The sequence below is a fragment of the Mustela erminea genome, chromosome 14 (genome assembly GCF_009829155.1).
Source record: "Mustela erminea isolate mMusErm1 chromosome 14, mMusErm1.Pri, whole genome shotgun sequence".
Lineage (NCBI taxonomy): Eukaryota > Metazoa > Chordata > Mammalia > Carnivora > Mustelidae > Mustela > Mustela erminea.
This window is the reverse complement of record NC_045627.1, coordinates 35234579-35248784: the sequence shown is the minus strand read 5'-3', so window position 1 is coordinate 35248784 and position 14206 is coordinate 35234579. Positions and strand designations below refer to the sequence as shown.

Here is a 14206-nt window from a genome sequence, read left to right as displayed (position 1 = left end):
CCCCGTTCCTACTCTCTTGCTCTCTCTCAAATAATAAATAAAATCTTTTAAAAGAAGTGAGAACTTGGAGCGCCTGGGTGGCTCAGTGGGTTAAGCCGCTGCCTTCGGCTCAGGTCATGATCTCAGGGTCCTGGGATCGAGTCCCGCATCGGGCTCTCTGCTCGGTGGGGAGCCTGCTTCCTCCTCTCTCTCTCTCTCTCTCTCTGCCTGCCTCTCTGCCTACTGTGATCTCTCTATGTCAAATAAATAAATAAAATCTTTAAAAATAAATAAATAAATAAATAAATAAAAGAAGTGAGAACTCAAAATCTAAACACATTAATATTCTACAAAGGATTTTATATTAACAATCACAACAAAAACAATAATGATGGTATAAGCTATCATTTATTAAATATACACTATAAATGAGATAAATTAAGTAAATTAAAAATTATCCAAGTATTCAAACAACACTGTAGATTAGTTACGTTCCCCTTTTACAGATATGGAAAATAGGTCTCAGACTTTACTTAAACTTCCTTAGGTAATATAGTAAATAGATGAAACATGACTTAACCCAGAACTATGTGACATTAAGCGTCATCCACCTTCCTTTGGGTACTGCTGATAAAATAGGAGATATAAAGTTCAAAATTTAAAAAATGAAAAGTAATTAACAACATCAGATATTTATAGTATCATAATTTAAGTGCTCAGAAATTTTCAGATATATTTTCCCTATTTTTTTAAGTAGGAAGTTTTGTCTAAACTTTAAGCTTATTTCAAAAATTGAAATAAAGTTATCAGATAATTTTTTAAGTGAAATGAGTATGTAAGATATTAAGTGAAAACATTTCTAAGATAAAAAAAAAGCCTTCAGATATTTAAGATAATTTTTTAAAAAGATTTTATTTATTTGACAGAGAGCGACGGCAAGAGAGGGAACACAAACGGTGGTGGGGATGGGGGGGGCGGATAGGGGGTGGGGAGTAGAAGAATCTAGCAGGCTTCCCACTGAGCCCGATGCGGGGCTCGATCCCAGAACCCTGGGACCATGACCTGAGCCGAAGGCAGAGGCTTTAACCCAACTGAGCCACCCAGGCGCCCCGAGAACTTTTTTTTTTTTTAAGATTTTTTATTATTTATTTGACAGAGAGAGATCACAAATAGGCAGAGAGGCAGGCAGAGAGAGAGAGAGAGAGAGAGAGGAGGAAGCAGGCTCCCCACCGAGCAGAGAGCCCGATGCGGGACTCGATCCCAGGACCCCGAGATCACGACCTGAGCCGAAGGCAGCGGCTTAACCCCCTGAGCCACCCAGGCGCCCCTAGTGAGAACTTTATTAAGTGATTCTTATCTAGAAGAAAACAAGCTTAAGATACATAACCTAAAAACATCCCTAAAACTTGTATTCTGTTTTGGATGGATGTGTTCATGTCCATCTTAGCTTTGTCTTTGTATCTGAGTTCTACAATTCAAACCAACCATTAATTGTGAGACATACATAGAGAGACAGACAGACAGAGAGAATCTTAAGCAGACTCTATGCCCATCACAGAGCTCGATTCAGGCTTTTCTCACGACCTTGACATCATGAACTGAGTCGAATCAAGAGTCAGGCGCCCGACCAACTGGGCAACCCAGGCATCCCTATAAAATATTTAAAAATAAAAGGGGAAAGAGAAATTTAGGACTTTCAAGGTTTGAGGTCTTATTTCTTATATTCCTCATTACAAAAAGCTAAGTGGAATTTTTAAAGGAAAGAAAAGGCTTTCTGGAATATAGGTTTATAGTTCTCAAATAAAGTAATTAAGTGATGTACTGCTAAGAAAATACACATTTTCTGAAAGGTTCACTTAATATTTTTAGTAACACATATGAGACCTTTAGATATAATAATACACTAATTGAGAAATTATTACATACCAAGCTGTCCTAACCACTTTACATGTATTAAATAATTAATTTAACTCTATAGTAATCCTGTCTTACGTGTTATATATTAACATATATTAACTTATATGTTTATGTGTGTACTATATTTAAAATTAAGCACATATTCCATATAATACTTAAATAATTTAGTTCTTTAAAATAAGTAAGTTCCTATAATAAGTTTACTGTTTAACATCTGGTTCCTTAGAACCATGAAAAGAACATGTACTTTAATCAAACTCATATGACATCAGTAAATTTTAAACATACATGATAAAACTATAGCATCTCCACTCTTAAAACCTGTCACATGCAGAAAGTCCTGCTATTAGTTCAAAAAGGACTCAAAGAGGTAGTATTTAAAACAATAGATTCTATAATCTTCATTTTCTTGCATCAGCTCTGTGGTAGGTAAATTTTATGATCAGATCTTTAAAAATGTTAGTTTTATAACATTTTGGACACTGAAAGACATTCAATTATTACATTAATTAAACCTGAAAATGAATTAAAATACTAGTTAAGGTTTCAACAAAAAATTATTAACATTTATTTTGAGCGTTTTTTCGGACTCTTAAAAATACATTCTAAAACACACACACACACACACACACACACAAAATTCTAGTCCAGCGCTATGAAAACACAAACAAGTTTCAAATGAGTTTAAGTATTCAAGACACAAGGTATATATTCTTTTCTTAGCTATGAAGAATTCAACAGATTTTTTTTTTTTTTTTTTTTTTTTTTTTTTGGGTAGCTTGAATGAAATTTTCCTCACGCCCATTCACCCCAGTTGGCTTTTATTCACTGATTCTCTGGGATCATTCCTAGAAATTACAGAATGAACATGGGTCTTGAGTCACTGGAAATGTACGTGCTCCAATAATAAATGAATGATTTGACTGTGTATGAGCTGGCTTAGTGAGAACCTAGCCCTGAAATCTGTCTGATCATCTCTGGGCAAAGTGCTGTATTACAGTTTCTGGGTATGCAAACCAGAAACCCCATGCGTGCCTTTGATCATGTGACTAAACACTGATGCATGAGCACACATCTTTGACAATTTTTGCCAGTTTATGACATAATGAGGAAAATAAGGACCATGTGTTGAATCATAAAACTAAATAACTAAATTTATATAACTGTCCTATATTCTGAGATTATCTTCTTTGAATGTATATGCCTTTTGTTCTGGGGTTTTTTGTTTGTTTGTTTGTTTTTTAAAGCTCGTCTTGCTTTCTGGATACTCTCACCACCCACTCTGAATTTTTCCCTGTGAGCCCATTATACTCAGAAGTCTCGGATTCACTGCATTTGACTGTAAAAGACTATAAAAATGGCATGCTTTTTGGCCTGAACAATGGTCAAGCTCAGTATTGGATCAGGCCCTTAAATTTGCAACATGTTACTATGTCATAGAATGTTACATTATAACTACAGTTAAGAAAAGTTTATCATTTACCAATGATTTTTTACTAACTGAAACAATGTTGTAGATAAGTGTGCAGAGAAAAATGTTTAGTAACTGTTCAAACTTCCACTTCTCCTAGCTTAATGGGTTTTAAAAATAAACAAGATAACTCAATTGTATCTAATTTGGTACTTTTATTTTTATTTTTTTTTTTTTTAAGATTTTGTTTTTATTTATTTGTCAGAGAGCGAGCGAGCATGAGCACAGGCAGACAGAGTGGAAGGCAGAGTCAGAGGGAGAAGCAGGCTCCCTGCGGAGCAAGGAGCCCGATGTGGGACTTGATCCCAGGACGCTGGGATCATGACCTGAGCCGAAGGCAGCTGCTTAACCAACTGAGCCACCCAGGCGTCCCTAATTTGGTACTTTTAAATCAGCGCCAGAATGCATAAGAATTTAAAAATGAAGGGAACAGCTCACAAATATATGAGGTAAACTTCCCCAGCTTGGTAATTTTTTTTGTTTCCTTCAAAGCATATGTCACAATTTGTAATTTATTCATTTGTCTTTAATTTTTGCCTGCTTTTCCTAAGCAAAGTTAATCTCCATGAGGGCAGAAATCATTTTGGTCTTACACACCATTGTAGCCACAGCATTTAGTATATGGCTAAAAAAAAGGAGAAATTATTCAATGTTGTTCAGGAAACTGAGCTTACTGAGCATTTACTATGTGCCAGGCAATGATGGTACTAAATATTTTGAATGTCACTATGTCATGCAAATCAAGACCATATATGAATATGATTTATTTATGATTTGATTCTCCTTTTAAAACAGTTTTCAAAAAATATTTAAGTAGGGATGGCTCAGTTGCTGAAGCAACTGCCTTCGGCTTTTCATAATCCCAGGGTTCTAGGATCAAACTCCTCAGCAGGGAGCCCGCTTCTCCCTCTGCCTGCCACTACCCCTGCTTGTGCTATCTTTCTTCCTCTGAAAAATAAATAAATAAAATATTTCAAAAATCTATTTAGGTATGTCAATGTCCCCCATCAGCTCCCAGCAGTACTTGTTCTCTCCTTTATCAGCATCATCAAGGAAGGAAGGAAACAGTGAAGAGCTGGGCTGCCAGTGTAGAAGCTAGCAGGAAGATCACTTAGCTTTCATTTTTTCTTTTCTAAATCATCTGTAGACCGTTTCCTGGTTTAATATCTACTGCCATTTCTTTATATTTGTTCACTCAGTCCTTCCAATTGCGACTCTGATTATATTTTATAACCTAATAGCTAGAAAATATTCCCTTACTGCCCTCGAAAGAGTGTCTCTAATTATAGAATGTATAAACATGGTTCCCGCTCACAGATGCCCACACTTTTTATTTTGAAATGATTTTAGGGGCGCCTGGATGGCTCAGATGGTTAAGCGTCTGTCTGCTTTCGGCATGGTGTTGATCCCAGGGTCCTGGGATCGACTCCCTCATTGGGCTCCCTACTGGGCGGGGAGCGTGCTTCTCCCTTTTCCTCTTCTAATTCCCCTGCTTATGCTCTCTTGCTCTCTCTGTTAAATAAAATAATAAAATCTTTTTTAAAAAATTCTTTTACTTTATTCATTTGACAGAGAGAGACACAGCAAGAGAGGGAACACAAGCAGAGGGAGTGGGAGAGAGAGAAGCAGGCTTTCCGCTTAGCCAGGTGCCCAATTCGGGGCTCATCCCAGGACCCTGGGATCATGACCTGAGCTGAAGGAAGACGCCCAATGACTGAGCCACCCAGGTGCCCCAATAAATAAAATCTTTTTTAAAAAATGATTTTAGATTTACAGATAAGTTGCAAACACAGTATAGGGTTTCTTACATACACTTCACCCAGGCTTGTGTAATGTTACCCTATTGTTTTAATGGTTCTGGTTTTGAACCCATCGTCCTAACCTGTCCCTGCAGTTGCTAGTGACGCTGAATATGTTCTGTCGGCCCCTCTTGGTCCACACTCAACTGACTGGCCGACTGGTCCCTTTTGGCTTCTGATCAGATCCACGAATGAAAGCAGCAGAAAACTGGAGGGCAGGGTATTTATTTGCATCCCTCAACCCCCAAAACTTTCTCTCTGCAGAAACATCCTAGTATGAAAGGCTGCAATAAAAACCCCTCCTCCATCTCTTCAGTTCCAACTACTGCTTCTATCTGGGTTTCTGCTCCCACTTCTTGGCCCCTTCAGGTCTAAGAACGGAGAGAAAGCTCTGCAGTCACTAGTCTTGGGATGCTCTGCCATCCCTCATTTCGCCCTTATCCCTGCCCACGTCTTTTAAACAATTCCTTTATTAAATTCCCCTCGATACCCCCAAATGACCACGCAATCTGATTTTTTTCCAGGGACAATGACTGATGACCTAACGAAAGTGTATTACCTTAAAATCGACATTCTCTTAAGGGAATATATCCTCTTACCCTGACACACCAAGTAGAGATTATATTTACATAAATATTTCTGCCAAGTGGAGTTCCAAAATCATGCCACTCACAAGTCCGATTTTATGAATCAAAACCTGAAATTATTTCCACTTTTACCTTACTCAAGAGTCAAAGAGACAATTACAGCCCAGCCAATAAGCTGCCACGTATATATAAAATAACTCTAGTTGATAATAAATAGGGCTTGAGAAGGAACATGGTCCTCCAGACCAGTGGGGACAGGAATTTGTGCTTCGCTTACCTCCTACCCCCATCATTTGATACCCATTCTGGCAGTTTGAGCACTTTGAACAGAAACTGTCATTTCAGCTACGGGAGAATTCTCTCTCTAGTCAGGGATTTGAAGTCACTATCCAAACTTTTACATTTTGAACTATAATAAAATGAATACAGGTTATTGATATAGATAATAGAGTGCTTAAAAGTGAGAGGTATGAGACATACCAGGCAATTTTAGCCCCGCAACTGGATTCAATATTTAGTTAGCAGGTTCAGAGTAGCAGGTTCATAGTATTGGCTTCTGCACCCAATTTCCTTGATCAGACTCTTCACCTGTCCAACTACTTCTTCACAGAAAATGCAGATAAAATCTTTGCTTAGGATACCTGCAGCATCCACCCTGACAAAGAGCAAGGGACCCAGATATGAAGATCTAAGAGGCCAGAGTCAAAGGAAGTGGACTAGATCTCTGGCACAAAGCCTAAGGCAAAGAGAGAATTATGAAAGGAGACCAAGTTGTAACCTGTAGCCTCCCATTGCTGCTCCCCCAGGTAGCACCCAGCAGAAGGCTAAGTCCTCACCCATGAAACCTTAAGCTGAAAGTTGTACTCTTCCCCTGCCCTCCCTCCCAAAATATGAATTTAGTTTTCATAACATCTCCTTCAGGGTTGTACAATATTCTACCTATTTTACACATATCAAACTAAAATCTGAAAGTATTTTAGCATTTCTACTGTGGAACAAAGAGACAAAGCTTTCTCTGGTGAATGAAATATATTATAACCAATAGAAAAGTAAAGAAAACACTTTAAAATGCCAACATCAGAGGAAAAAATTATTATTTTTTTCCTTTTAGGGCATTTCCCTACTCCTGTATAACAATTGACAACTATAGAGGAAAGTGAGCAACAGTTCAGTTCCATTGCTGTGGCACATGAAATTCAGCCACCCACAGGCACTTTATTTTAAAATAAGACAGAGTCCACTGCCAAAATTCAAAAAAGCAACACACGGTATATTTCCTTCTGAAATTTATTTCAGGTGACAGGACACCCACAGACTAACAAAATAAACATAGAATTAAGTAGTATTCCCCAAAACCCAATTTCACTTCCTAGCAAGGCAGATGATGATTTAGCTACCAAGCTTCTTCTAGATCAGTCTGTCCATGCAATTGAACTCTTTCTCTCTGCCCCCACCCTAACCCCTGCAAATTTGAGAGCCATTTTAACAGCAGCACTAACATGATTTCTCACTTGAAAATCTGAAGACGAAACACCTGAGATGGATACACCCAACACAGAAAGTGTAAGAAGAGATTAAAAAATACAAGCAGGGCTTTTAATGATACAGTTTGACAGCTGGAGGTGGGGAAGGAAGTAAAAGGGGCGAGTGGATCAATATCCAGAAGAAAAACAGGAGGGGTTAATCTACCTTGAAAATAACCAGTATTCTATTTGTCCAGGCCCAATGAGAATTTGTGCCAAGCAATTTCATTCATTTCACAGTGCCTAGAACTGATGGCTGTGTGGTAAATATGAAACAAATACTTGTTGGTTGATGAAAATGTACATGGCAACGGCCGCGTACACACAGGAAACAGAAACTCAAGGTGGTCAGACAAATTTGAAAGCAATGCAAGGTTTGGTTCTCCATGTCAATAACATTTTCAAGGTACACAACAGGGGAAGCAAATGACATAAAAATTTGCCACATCCATAGTTCAACATGTTGTTCCTCTTTGAGTGCTAAAACTTTATTTGCAAAAGAAAAGCTAAGATTAGGTGAAAATGTTGTTAATTATATACACACGATATAATTTTAAAGATCAGTTTTATTGCTTAAGGTTTTTGGTTTTGTTTTGTTTTTTTAATTAAAAAGGTTACTTGCTCAGGTTGCTTACATTTATAACAGCAATATGCCACTTGAAACCTTTAACACATAAGCACCCATTTGCTAAACTAAAGCTAGCCTTGAACTTTGAGTAGTGCCATATGCTTTTAAATTAACCCTTCTAAATACTGTACAAAGCTCATATCACAGACTGTTAGCTTACAACCAAATTAGGTTACTGCTAAATACTCATTAGGCAAACTACTGAAAATAAAGAAAACATGCATATTTCTACAGCTCTATGAATGCCAAAATTAAAAATGATACAATGAGAATCTGGGATCAGGCAATGATAATTTGGCTGATCTCGATGGCTTACATATTTTAAGTTGAACTAAAACCTCTAAGGACCTTTCTCTTTGGAAAGCAAAACCACACATTTTAAAATAGTATCTAATGGAAGGTCTATTAAAATCACAATGGATCATAGCTGTCAACTTCAAATAGTGTCTCCTTAAGAGCTTAAGTTTACACACTGGTGCAACACCACAAAGGCAGATGCTACAAAAGGATCTACAAAGAAAAACAAATTTTATTCACAACACTTTGCATATAAACTTTTCCTTTTGCAGACTTGTGTGGAGTTGAAAATAAAGGATGCTAATATGTACACCATAGAGCACATCAAAAAAAGAGAGAGAGGGAGAGAGACAGAAACACTTCAGTTGAGTGAAAATTCATTTATCTACTGAAAATCCAGGAGAATTCACATCCACTGTACTCCAAATTTACTCCTAAGTGACAGAAAAATACTATATGAAATGGCAAAAAATTAAATATGATTTAATCAATAACTGATTACCTTTAAAACTTTGGGCTTCTTTTCCCTCTGGGGCCTCTTGTTTTCTTTTATAACCTAAAAAAAATCAAATTGCAAAATGAGCCTCTGTTTAAGAAAAAATAATTAGCTCCCACCCCCCCAAAATTTTTGGCTATTTCTCTATAAAACTACTTAGACCATTTAAAATCATCAACATGTTTGCTAGACAGAACCTAAAGAGCTTATGTAAAATGTATACTTTAAAAGTCACTGAAAAAAAGCCTTGCATAAAGATGAAGTAGGGAAATACCCTTTTTTCCCCTTAAAGTCTGTCTTAATTAGCCTCTGCATTCTTCACAGCGAAGCCCACGAGGTAGCCATCTTGCTTGCTTCTGCAGAGGAAGCCTCTACAGTGGAACAGTTCTGCAAACTGCTTTTTGGTATTATTATCATGGTGTTTAAAGGCAGCCCTGGCCTGCCAGCACTGTAGACGTGCTGGGCATGCCTTTTGCAAAAACAGCCCCACAAAGAGTGCAGCCAATGGCAATGCAGAGCTTAGCAACTCCAAAGTGATCTTCTCTGCTAGCCTTCCTAGACAAAGGATCTCCTGTGCGGCTCCGCTCTCACCACAGGACACAGGCAGCCACAAGCTGCGACATGGAGTGCGCTGCAGAGGATCTGGTCGCGCCGAAATCACAGGAGGCTTCAGCAAAAACAATGCACACAAATCCCCCAGGTCTCCACCATCGGATCGATGGCGGAGGCTCCCTGATTAGTAACCTCTTGGCGGCTCCGAGGGCAGGTCTGCGCGGGGGGAGGGGTGCGCGGTTCTGCCTCCAACGTACAGGAGATATAACTGAGCTGAGGGGGGCATTTGGGCTTGCTGAAACTCTGGAAGGTATTGTGCATTTTTACTTTATAAGGCAAGGCTAAATATTGGCGATATTTAAGGCAGGGAGGTTATGTGAGGACAGTGTAGGCTCAGCTGTTGGGCTGCGTGTCTCATTCCCCGGGAACCACACCTCTTTGCAGCAGGCGCTTTGCCCAGAAACACAGCAATTTGATTTCTGTCAATAAATGTCCAATGACAAAGGCGGATTAAAAAATACTAATGAAGCCACTTGAAAGGAAAAGGACAGGATGAGGACAAGGAGAGGGGGAGGAGTTTTCAAAATACACTTGCCACTCTCAGTGGCCGGAGAGAAAAGATTTCTCTCTCTCTCCAGACATCTCTGGTGACCTTCATGTCCTAAAGATACCCCTCCGGTCCAGAAGACGGGCTCATACCTTTGGGACAAAAGGCGCACCTATGGCTCCTCCGTCTCCGGAGATCATCAACTGTCACTGAGCATCTCTCCCTGGAGCTGCCAAGCAGGTCCCTGCTTCTCTCCCACACCCCCCAGAGCCTGTCTGCTCACCCGGCTGATGGTCAGACAGGACCACCGGGGCCACTGGGGCCACCCACTTCCGGGAGACTGGGAGCTGAGCCAGAGGTGGCACCTGGACTGTCACCACGCCCAGTGGGTGGTTAGGCACTGAGAGAGCGGGGCACTGAAGTTGGAACTTGCCGGTCCCCAGAGAATGCCAGAGCCAGCAGAGTTTAGCTCCCTCCCCTCAGCCCCCTGGCCAGGCAACCGTGGCAGGAGAGAAAGAACCAGGACAGCTGCTGTGAGCTGGCAGGTCTCAAGGTCACTGCCAAAATGTAGTGTAGAGGCCGGTCACAGTCCCATCACGGCCACCTTGACAGCTGCACAGATCTTGGGAAGACAGCCTCAGCTCCATCCTCACAGGGCCAAAGTTTCAACAACACATTTAGGGGATTGGCAGGAGGGCCGCCCTGGCTGCCCAGCCAAAGATGGGTTTTCCACTTGCAGTTGGATTCAGAACAGATTCCCACAACCAGAAATCAGGAACAGAGTGAGGGCCGGAAGGCCTGTGTTTCATCACTCGGGATTCCTAGCCTTTTGGTTTGCCACAAAGGCACACTTTCCTTGTTAGCATGGTTAAGTCCAACATGCACTGTTTTCCCACATTAAACTGTATCTCCCTCACCTACCCATCCTCAAAATTTTCAACAAATATAAAAAGCAAGCTTCCTTGTAGCAAAACCAGTGGATTCTGACCTAAACACGTCCATCAGGCCAACATCGAGGATACTGAGCCCACACTAAGAAACTCTCTGCGGCGAATGAAGCAAAGCCATGAAAAAGCTAAAAAAACAGGACTTAATACAGCAAGACTTAGAAATGGCTCTATGCTTCTTTTTCTTTGAGGTCCGTGTGTGTGCATATGTGTGCACATGTGTGTGTCCGTGGGTTCACATGCGATAAAATATAACATAAAATCTGCCACTTTAACCATTTTTAAGTGTACAGTTTAATAGCATTAAGTACATTCACAATGTTTTTCTTTTTTCCAGATTTTTATTTATTTACTTGACAGAGAGAGACACAATCAGAGAGGGAATACAAGCTAGGGGAGATGGAGAGAGAGAAGCAGGCTTCCCACTAAGCAGGGAGCCTGAAGGAGGTTCGATCCTGGGACCCCGGGATCATGACCTGAGCTGAAGGCACTTAGCGACTGAGCCACCCAGGCGCCCCCATTCACAATATGTGAAAACTATTCCCACTCACCAATTCCAGCATCTTTTCATTATCCCAAACAGACACTCTAACCATTCAAACATAACTCATCCGCCTTCTCTTAGTCCCCGCTACTTTTTATTTTGCTTTTTGTCGCTATAAATTCACCTATTCTAGCATCTAAGTGGTATCACATGGTATCTGTCCTTCCGTGTCTGGCTTATTTCACTTTGCATAATGTTTTCAAGCTTCATCCATGTTGTAGGATGTATTATAATTTCATCCTATTGAAGGCTCAGTAGTATTTCACTATGTGTATATACACCAAACCTGTTTATCTCTTCTTCTGTTGATGTACATTTGGGTTGTTTCCACCTTCTGTCTATTGTGAGCAATGCTGCCATGAACATGGGTAGAAGTATCTATTGGAGTCCCTGCTTTCAATTCTTTTGAATATATACTTAGGAAAAAAATTCCTGGATCATATGATAATTGTTTAAATATTTAAGGAAGACAGAAAAGCAGTCACCCACCAGGGAGGGGGCCTTGCTGCTGGATGCTGGGCCAGGAGCTACTCTGAATGGGCCAGCATCAGTGGCCAGGGCTTCCTGGAGCCACTGGTTCAGGGATGCGTGTTACACAGCCTTAGTGCTAACCACCAAACTTTCTGGAGTGGCCATGCCATTCTACATTCCTGTCAGCAGTGCACACAAGGGTAGTCTACATTTCTTAAAGTTCCTTGCATGTCAATTACAAATTACACCTCTCCCCCCTGAATACCCTGAATATAACTTTCAAAAAGCATCAAGGTTTTCCATTGAGCTCGATTGCTCAATATTTAGTACAGTGATCCATGATATATAATGCATATAATTCTAAAATTAAAAACAATCTATTACCAGTGAGATCCATGTGTGTCTCAATAAAATAAAATAAAATCGGGCTCTGAGTGTTAGGTGTACTGAATATCCACATCAGTGAGAAGTCAACTTTTTAAAGCCCCACTGACAAGCATTTTTACTGCATGGGACACTCGTGAAGCCATACAACACTGCCCTTGGCAAACTAAGCAAACATTGGAGGTCTGTGTGCAGTGTTCTGTAAAATGAATTCATAAATAAAGCCACAGCTCATCTCAGCTAAATATGAGGGTTAATTAAAGTGACCAGAGCTAAGATTAACTCAAAATATCCAACTGATACTATGCTATGAAGGTCTGTACTTGTTTAAACACAGAATACATTGGTAACCTATATTGGTTGTGACCATCTGCTCTAAATCCTATACTTAGTGATTTGACGGTCTCTCAGCTTAGGGCTTAGGTGATGGTGAGCTTTGATGGAGAAAATAATCAGACATTATTAGCAGAGAAACTGGGAGGCAGGAGAGGCATTCTCATTCTCTTATTATTTAGGGCAAAGTACATACAACTAGACTCTATTGAAAGAATGGCAGGACAGAAACTAAGAAACCCTGTGTTATAGTCCTACTTCTTCAGAACTTGTTTTTGTCTCTTAAATCTATTTGTTTTTCTCACAAAGAATCATGATTATTAAGTTGCATGAGATGTATTTAATTTTGTGATAACTCAAGTATTAGGTTCTTTCGAAGATTATAAAACAAGATCTCTTTTCTCTTAAAAATCACAATTATAGAACTAAAAAAGAACATCAGAGAAAACTGAGTCTAACTACATTATTTCATTGAAAAAACTAAGGCTTAGCGAGATAAAATTCCTTAATTCACATTACACAGCAAGTAAGAACTTAACTTGAGCTGAGGTATAACCAACCGTCTACACTGCTTTCTCTAACTCCTAATAACCTTTAAGACTGAAACATCTTCAAAACCACATGCTAAAGTTTTTTGTTGTTGTTACTGTTTCTTTTTTTCTTTTCTTTCTTTTCTTTGTGAAGAGAGAGAGAGAGACAAAGAGTGCCTGTGCACTTAAGCACGGGGAGAGGGCAGGATCGGGGGAGGTAGAGGAAGAAGCAGACTCCCTGCTGAGCAAGGAGCTGAAGCTGGGCTCCATCCCAAGACCCTGATCAGTACCTGAGCTGAAGGCAGATGCTTAACCTACTGAGCCACCCAGGCGGTCCCAACATACTTAGGATACAGGAGTAGCAGCTCAGATTTCTAGAAGACTGGTATTTAAATGAACCTTACATTAGGTATGCTTTTAAAAAATTAATTTTGTCCCCTCAGAGGTAAGTTATGAGTAATTCAAAAGTCTACTTCTCTTTCTAAGCATAAACCATTCTGCATCCATAAGAAACTACACATACAAACACTGCCCAGGAGGAGTTTTCTCCTAAGGTAATCTCAAGTGATCTCGGTTCCTCAAACTTGACACCTCTCCAGCAAAAAATCCTTCCAGTATTAGCCACACTCTCCTCTTCCATGAAATCCTTCTCTATTTCTCTTCTCCCATATTTGGGGGTGGAGGGGGCGGTTGGTCATAGCTTTTGCTATGACACCTGGGTAAAGATATTTCAAAAACCATATTTTATAAATTTCCAATCATTAAGAGTAACAAAAGGACGGCTCATTCTATTCACAATTCTAATGGAGATCTCCAACTTAGCTTGGTTTTATTTCCTGTGAGACATGGAAACTTCAGATTAACAGGAGATCTTCCTGGGTGACTGGGCAAACAATAATAGTCTGGGTATAAGGGGCTGATCTCCTCACAACAGCCTTTCCTTGGCTTCCCTCCCCCACTTCCTTCCCTGAGGCTTATCTGCAATAGCCCTTTTTCCTTCCAAGGGGCCAGGTCTACCTAGTGACTACCCCATACCCTCCAGCAATCATGCTTATTGCTGGTAAAAATAACTGCTTTTCAATAACAAGAATTAAGGAACAAGTGAGCGATGGTCTTCAGTAGTTGCCAAATGAAAACTGTTGACAATGAGGTGAACCAGAGATAATGCCAGAGACTAATGGAGCTGAAATAACCACCTCTC

General features: G+C 39.9%; 2 protein-coding genes across 8 annotated transcripts in view; both read right to left on the bottom strand.

The window, feature by feature from the left end:
* Positions 1-9480, bottom strand: part of LOC116572977 (methylcytosine dioxygenase TET1-like) — a 103642-nt gene extending 94162 nt beyond the window's left edge. For 6 of the 7 annotated variants that reach the window (XM_032312525.1, XM_032312527.1, XM_032312528.1 and 3 more), the window contains exons 1-2: positions 8972-9280; positions 7443-8757 (exon numbers count right to left, since the gene is read on the bottom strand). In XM_032312525.1, coding sequence (XP_032168416.1) covers positions 7443-7505 — 63 coding nt within the window. In that variant the 5' untranslated portion in view covers positions 7506-8757; positions 8972-9280. The other variant, XM_032312526.1, reaches the window with a different exon arrangement.
* Positions 9481-13513: 4033 nt separating this feature from the next.
* Positions 13514-14206, bottom strand: part of LOC116572978 (methylcytosine dioxygenase TET1-like) — a 35406-nt gene continuing 34713 nt past the window's right edge. The window contains exon 3 of the mRNA XM_032312535.1: positions 13514-13720. Within this exon, the coding sequence (XP_032168426.1) occupies positions 13712-13720 (9 nt within the window). The 3' untranslated portion in view covers positions 13514-13711. The remainder of the gene's footprint in view (positions 13721-14206) is intronic.